A 7,768-nucleotide genomic window follows, 5' to 3' on the forward strand; every position below is an offset into this window, starting at 1 on the left:
ACAAAGGGCAATGATAGACGATGGATGAAATGGTAATCAGAGTCAGAAATATGGGAGAAAAGGGAAAGTGTGGTCATAGGCTCACAGGACCCGACACTTGGTTCCATTGAATGGCTTGCAGCTGTGTGAGATGAACAAATCTAAATGCTCAAATCTCTATAACTTTATACTTTTTTTTGGCTCATTTCAAAAGTGGGTTTTTATAATTTCAACTCAAAGTTGAAAGCTGTGTGGGGGCAGGCGTGGCTGCTTTTCCTTTTCTTCTTTTTGTATATTCCCAGAAATCTTCTGATAATGATACCTCACAAAGTTTGAAAACTTAAGTTTGTACTTGGAAGCTAAGGTATCTTGTTCCGATGTCTATTTCTTAATCTGTGGGTGGCATTGGGATACAACAATATGAAGATGGACTGATTTTGATTGGTTCCAATTGGTTGTAGGTCACATGGGTGGAAGCCAATCTTTTGCGAGGTGAGAGTGTATCTAGCCAATGTGTCCTCGTTGTTTGTTTTGAATGGTGCGGATTAGATCTTGATGGACCCAAAGATGGATTAATCCGTTCATGAATTAGGGAATTTGATTAAGGACTCAAATGAGCCCAAGTAGAAGAAACATCCCTTAATGGGCCTCGCCGGACAAGAAGTGGTTCATGAAGTGGTAGGGTGTTCCGACAAGAAGTAAACGGAGGGCTTTTCAGGAGGAGCAATCTCAAGCTTCCCTTCCAACATCTTCACCACCTCCCCCATCGACGGTCTCTTCTCCGGTAGGCTTTGAAGACACCACATCGCCGTCTGCATCATACGATTAACAATCCCCCAATGCCCTCCACTCTCCCACTCATCCCTTATTCGATCGTCTAGAATCTCCTCCATCCTCTCCTCCACGAACGCCTTCTCGAACGCCCATCCAGGGAAGTACCACTCCGCACTCTCCACCGTCGATCTTTTCATCTCACAATTCCTCCGCCCACTCATAATCTCCAACAACACCATTCCAAAACTGTACACATCCGCTTTTGTCGTCATCCAATTCGATCCCAATTTCACCAGCTCTGGCGCTACGTAACCCGGCGTCCCTCTAATCCGAGACATGCTCACCCTCGTCTCCTCATTTTGCCTCAGTTTAGACAGTCCGAAATCCGACAATTTGGGGCAAAAATCGTTGTCCAGAAGAATGTTCTCTGGTTTTATGTCACGATGCAATACCCATTCCAGGCATTCCTCGTGCAAGTACGCGATTGCTCTCGCTACCCCAATCACGATTCGGTGCCGGATGTTCCAATCCAGCGAGGGGATTTCATCGTACGACTCTGTTTCGTTCTTCTCCGAATCGGAGGGTAAAGGTTTGGGGAACAGGAATTTGTCGAGCGATCCATTGGGAATATGTTCGTACACTAACATTTTTTTATTCTTTTCCGCGCAGAATCCCCACAATCGAAGCAGATTCAGATGGTGCATCCTAGCGATGATGGTTACCTCCGCCCAAAAGTCGCGGTCGCCACCCGCGACGTTTTTCAAGCACTTAACGGCGACCACGCGTTTGTCCGGTAGCTCTCCTTTGAAGACTTCGCCGAATCCGCCTCTTCCGATGCAGGTCGAGAAGTTATTCGTGGCCGTCTTTAGCTCGGCGTAAGTGAACTGCTTTGGCCCGCCGGCGGGAAGTGATTCGAGACCAAGCGTGCGAGCCATGTCTCTGTATTTTACAAATCTCTTCAAGAAAGCACAGAAGAAAACCGCCCCGGAAATTAGTTCGGCAATGAATATGGTGCTGATTATCAATATGTTTCTTGTCGTGTTGTCTTTAATCACTGGCGGCGGCCGTATGGTTATGTGAACTGGACATGTGGTTTGGAGTTTATACATCATTCCGTTGAAATTTGAGTGATCTGTTTCCAAATTGTCGACCTTAACAAAAGCAGCTATCTTCATCCCTGGGGACCACAGCCCGTTCGACAAAATGTCAAGCTGAAGCGCACATTGGGCGCTACCATCGAAGGTGAATGTATAGCCCACGCAGCTGGAATTCTTCAAGCAATTCGCTTGGCAGACTGAAATATTTGGGGTTTGCAGGGAGATTTGTTTAACTCCACCTCTGAAACTCACAAAATCCAGTTGAAGAAACTTGGGTGTATTTGACATGTTGAGTTTCCGGTGACATCCTTGCCGTGCTCCGCCGCGAGGATCGGGGATAAATCCGGGAGCACAGACACAGTTGGTGGAGTTGTAACTGCCAGTACTCATACAGATGGAATTTGGGCCACAAGTATGAAAGATCTCACACAACTCTATATGTGCTTGCCAAACGACATCCCACCGCCGGAGATTTGGGTTGAAGCTGAAAATCTTGAGGTTTCCATCATCGTCGACCACCAATTTCCGCAGCCGGGTCGAGTTAAAATCAGAAGGGAAAATTGGGGTTTGATTGTTTATGATGATTTGACCTTCGATCAGGAAAATCTGGAATGGGTTTCCAGGGGTCCAGTACCTTTCTGCACCAAACGTCAAATTAACAGAGTTCTTAAACGCATATTTGCCGTTGTTGGAGACGATGGTGGTTCCATTTAATGTCTGGTTAGGCAAGATAGTATTGGTGGGGAATTGGAAGCTTTCCCATGTGCCGTAAATCAAATCACCATCGTTGCGAAGGATTAATTGGGTTGAATTTGGATTTGCAGAAACATTACTGTTGGAAGGCCAGAGATTGCGACCGGAACCGTCGTCGAGACGGAGCTGGCCGGTGCGCGTGATGACCAAAGCCGCTGAGCGGTTGACCGGAGAAAGATGGTTGGCTGACCAGACGACGTTGTCCGTTGAGATGTTGAAGTACCAAACAGAGAAGACGAAGAGATTGGAGTTTTTTGGTAGTGGCTGAAAGCCGGCGGCGAAAAGGGAGTTGGGGGAGAAGAGAATGAGATTCTGGGTCGGCCGCCATGGGGATTGGGATATCGAGAAGGCGGAGAAATTGGTGGGTTTCGGCGGCAGTTGGGCGGCGGCCGGAGACAGAGGAGATGTGAAGAAGAAGAAGAAGAGGAGGAGGATGGAGAGAGGGGTGGCGGCGAAAGACATGGTTACTGAGATCTTTGGCTGCCGGAAATAATGGGGTGATTTAAAATGAAGGTCCCATTAATTCGTCAAATCAAACCATTTTGAAAGCAGATGATTTTTTTTTTTCCCCCATTTTTTTGACTTCTCAATTGGGGTGTGCGTTCTCTTTTTTTTTCTTTTTTTTTTTTAATTTTATATGGATAATTCTATCTATTATTTAAAAAAAAAATTAATTTATTAGATGAAATAATAATTAACATTCCAATTGAAACTCATTATTAGAAATTCATTTTTAGAAACTAATATTTAGTTTAATGAATCAATAAAACATACCAGTCAACTTTCAAATTTCAAATTTCAGACTTCAATGATCAAATAGAAATAAATTTAAATATTAATGTTAAGAGACCAAATAAAAATCCATTCAAACATGGGAGACTATTAAAATATTTATAAAATATTAATTACGTGATATTATTTTAATTATGGGTCAACTTTTAGCAGGAATAGGTTGTTTTTTTTTATTGTATGCAACGTCTCGAATTATATAAAATATATTCGAGAATAAATGTATGAATTGACATATCCATAAAAAGACCTTCAATAAAATATATAAAATATATAATTCTTAATTATATATTTATTTAAAAATCTAGAAGATTCAACCGTCCACTACCCATATATAATAGTCTAATATTATTTCTTATGTTGATTAGGTTGATGACCCAAATGAGATGATTCAACCCTTTATTTGGGTTGGATTGGGTTGGGTTGAAGTGAGTTGACCAACCCAAATATATATATAATATATTTGTCAAAATTAATAACTAAAATTTTATAAAGGAGACCTATAACGTGCATAGAAATCTCTTTAAAATATTTTATAAAGAATGTCATGAATTTAAACGTTACTAAAAAAAAAAAATCAAATAAAAGTAAACCTTAATAGAAAAGCAAAAATAGAGTAATAATAAGTTCAAAGTAATGAAAACGTTATGAACTAATTTAAGGGCTACAATTTAAAACATAAATACACTATCCTAGTTTTGATTCTTTGACCTCCATGAGGACGTTGTCATCTGCACATGGTTTGTTTACCTTTACTTGAAAAAATGCAGCACATAGCTTAAGTAAGTATTTAAAAATACTCGGTAAGTAGCTCCACTATTTGGGTTAAGAAATGAAAGCACATGCAACTATGTCGAGACCTATCCTTTCATTATCATCATGGCCTTGTCTTACTTTTTAGTCAGAGTCAACTGGATGTGTAGTACTTCTTTGCACACGGCCTACGTTCACGCACATGAACCCCCAGCTAGACTCATATACGTACCTCTGAACTCAATTAACGTACACGCACGCTGCTAGAAAAGCCGCCGAGGAAAGGAACATGCATAATATCATATTGTACACATTTGTACTCATCATAACAGGGAAATTATTCCAATACATTAAAAAATGCATGGAGTTTTTGTAACTTTAAATCATGCAGGTCATACATTCATTCTTTCATAATATTACTTTCATGAATAATATTAGTGGCTTGACATTATTTCATAAATCTAAAGTGAACATGCTAACATAGTGTGATGACATAACATATAGAGATATCATGCATCATACAACATAAAAGTCATCACAAGATCTATAACATGACAAACATCCCATAGTATAACTTATAACATAATATATCATACGTCATACCATAACATAACATAACATAACATAATCAATGTCAATCAACCACAAAGTATGACACTAGAGGGGCCATAGAGCACATATCGTTCATACTTCATAGAATTCATCAAACCAAGCTAATAGTAAGTGTAATGATCCTATTTTATCTAATCAAATAAAGACATTACTCTATGCATAACCTACCTAATCAATCACAAAGTATTCTCTTCTTATTTTGAAAAGAGATTAATAAGACCAAAGAAGAATTACCTATTATTTTTTTTAAAAGACCCTTTATTATTGCTTCTACCAGTGTTATATATATATATATATATACATAAGGTATTATAAGGTATTAGAAGGTATTATTGAATTTGGGAAATTAGATGAAAAATTGAAACAGGAACCTATTCTAAGGTATTATTGGTTATAATTGAAAGCCAGAAAACAAAATGTTCTTGAAGTTGAAGCACTGCGATTCACCCAAAGCTAAAAACAGTTCTTATCAGATTGCATAAAATCAAACCGAGTTTTGTATATGCATTTACAATTTCACCTGTTTTTTTTTGCATCATCTTTGTAAGAATTCTTTCTCTCAATCGATTGACATGATGCAGAAGAGATTCAAGCAAGTTCTCACTGCCGTCAAAGAGAATTGTTCCGTCGGCTACGCCAAACTCATCACAGCCGGAGGATTTTCCAACGTCAATCTCATAGTCATCAAAGCCACCTCTCCAACTGACTCACCGTTGTCGGAGAAGTACGTTCAAGAGCTTCTCAAGATCTTCGCCTTCTCTCCGACGTCATGTCGCACCTTTTCTCTCAGCTTTTCCCGTCGATTTCGAAAAACTCGCTGTTGGCGAGTTGGACTCAAATGTCTGCTTCTACTCCACAGATTGATCCAATCAGCCCCTCAGAACAGTGAATTTCGACTAGAGCTTCTTCGCAGCCGGGCATTTGGTTTCATTTCTCTATATCAGCGCCACATCCGTGAGGATGAAGATTATGCCTCTTTCATCAGATCCTACGCTCGGTTGCTTAATGAAGCTCTGGATTCCGATTTCTTCTATAGCACCGAAGTACCGGGCGTTTCATCTGAAGGCGATGCTATCGGAACAACTTCAAGTAGAATAAAAAAAATTAACAGAGTAATTGAAATATCGACACAGATGCAGAGCCTAATTGACAGAGTAATCGACTGCAGGCCGGCCGGGAGAGCGGCACGAAGCACCGCAGTTCGAATAGCGATGAAGCACATAATACGTGAGAGCTTCATTTGTTATCAGTCCGTCTGTCGGGATATCAATTCAATCGAAGACGGTCTTCTTCAACTGCCGCACCGGAGTTGCGCTGCAGCAATCCGAGTATACAGGAAGGCGGCCGTTCAAGCAGATCGACTAGCGGAGCTTTACGATTGGTGCAAGTTCGTCGAAGTGTGCAGCCTGTATCAATTCCCCGATATCGAACGTATTCCGGAATCGCGGATCCAAGCCCTAATATCATCCTTTGGCATAATGTGGCAGCTGACGGAATCGTCATCTTCATTTACCTCTTTCACAAATACATCAGAATCGTCGTCGTTCAACTCTCCGGCAAGGGACGAGACTGAGAACAAAGTTGCGGCTACGGGAAGAAACGTAGTTGTGGGCACTCCATGGGAGATTTCTCATCACAGCGGATTCGCAGTGAAGCCATTGATTGAATTAGAAAACGAGAAGGAAGACGGTGCTTAAGCGAGAAAAAAATGGAACTCTTCAATCCCAACTATTATCCTGCCACTAAATATTTCTTAAAAAATGTAATTTACTTCAAAACAATACGCAATTTAGTAATGAAATGTAAATACTTTTCGATTAAACACTCGACTTTATATGGTTGTTTGATGGTAATTCGATTGTAACCATATCGAATTCAAAAGAAATAATAGCACAAAAGAAGCTTCATATTCAAAATCTTTTGGAAGTGAAACTCATGGGAGATGATTCAATAGCACCCTCGTTTAAATTGGGTGACCCTTTTTTTTTGTCTAGAAAGCAGGGCAGGAGGAATGCTAAGGGATGGGAAAATGCCCCACGTTCACACTAATTATGAAGAACTCATACTCTCACTACTAATGGCATACAGAACAAATATACTCGGTGGGGAGGGGGGGCTAAAATATGATACACAACTTTATCCTAATCTGGATTATAAATTACAATAGTCCTCAATCGCAGAAATTCACCCTGTGTCCCTTCCTGTTTGATTATGAATTGGTCGTCATTACAGGAGCGGGTGTCTATTCCCTCTCGGGAGGCTCAGCGACTTTCCATAAATTACAACACTGTCTTCGTCTGCATTTAGAATTGATCTTTTACAAGATTATCGGTGGATGTTCACCTCTCCATAGGCAGCTTAGATATCATGTTTGCAGTTTTCACCCTAACAAGTAGAGGGATTCAGTGTATGCTACACATAAAAATTTGATTGGCCAGCTTATTTCCGATGCCTCCGCTTCTGATCTGCTCTCATTCTTTTCTCATCGTCCCATTCTCGGTCGTACATTCTAAATCCTGGTTAAGGAGTAGATCCAAATTAATGGAATAAATGAAACTCATCATCATCCAAGGCCAGACTAAGATGGGTGCACAAAAATTATAACATTGAACATTAATGATAATGCACAAAGCATGGAGATATGATTTAAAGGATACAGATCAGCTTCACGTCTAGTCATCTTGTTGACCACTTCTTTACCGTGAATTCTCAAGCCTGGGTCGTCCAGGTAACCGGCACGCTGCATCATTACTCCCTTCCGGTCTCCTCTTTCTCGTCCATCATAAGATTGAGACGCACCAACACCTATCGGAGGAGGTGGTTGGCCAACAGGAGAATACTCACCGGCCTCAGCTAATGACAGATGCTCCCTTTTAAGTTTTCGCCTCTTGGAGGTGGCAGAACCGTCCATGTCCTCCTTCAAAAGGTTTGCCTTTTCCCTCTCCCTCTCCCTATCCCTGTCATCAGCCTACATGCAAAAAGGAAAAAAAAAAAAAAAAAAAAAAAAAAAA

General features: G+C 40.7%; 3 protein-coding genes across 4 annotated transcripts in view; 1 reads left to right on the plus strand and 2 right to left on the minus strand.

Annotated features, from left to right (window-relative positions):
• Nucleotides 1-547: 547 nt before the first annotated feature.
• LOC111489368 (G-type lectin S-receptor-like serine/threonine-protein kinase At5g24080) lies at nucleotides 548-3,065 on the minus strand. The gene has a single exon (XM_023137558.1). The coding sequence runs from the start codon at nucleotides 3,063-3,065 to the stop codon at nucleotides 648-650; it is 2,418 nt and encodes an 805-aa protein (XP_022993326.1). The 3' UTR covers nucleotides 548-647.
• Nucleotides 3,066-5,169: 2,104 nt separating this feature from the next.
• LOC111489842 (putative clathrin assembly protein At2g25430) lies at nucleotides 5,170-6,600 on the plus strand. Its single transcript, XM_023138264.1, has one exon. The coding sequence runs from the start codon at nucleotides 5,330-5,332 to the stop codon at nucleotides 6,452-6,454; it is 1,125 nt and encodes a 374-aa protein (XP_022994032.1). The 5' UTR covers nucleotides 5,170-5,329; the 3' UTR covers nucleotides 6,455-6,600.
• Nucleotides 6,601-6,700: 100 nt separating this feature from the next.
• The window catches only part of LOC111489825 (THO complex subunit 2-like), a 34,411-nt gene continuing 33,343 nt past the window's right edge, over nucleotides 6,701-7,768 (minus strand). For both annotated transcript variants that reach the window (XM_023138234.1, XM_023138235.1), the window contains 2 exons: nucleotides 7,415-7,725; nucleotides 6,701-7,266 (listed from right to left, as the gene is read on the minus strand). In XM_023138234.1, coding sequence (XP_022994002.1) covers nucleotides 7,197-7,266; nucleotides 7,415-7,725 — 381 coding nt within the window. In that variant the 3' untranslated portion in view covers nucleotides 6,701-7,196. The remainder of the gene's footprint in view (nucleotides 7,267-7,414; nucleotides 7,726-7,768) is intronic.

The sequence above is a fragment of the Cucurbita maxima genome, unplaced genomic scaffold (assembly GCF_002738345.1).
Source record: "Cucurbita maxima cultivar Rimu unplaced genomic scaffold, Cmax_1.0 Cma_Scf00014, whole genome shotgun sequence".
NCBI classification, from domain to species: Eukaryota; Viridiplantae; Streptophyta; class Magnoliopsida; order Cucurbitales; family Cucurbitaceae; genus Cucurbita; species Cucurbita maxima.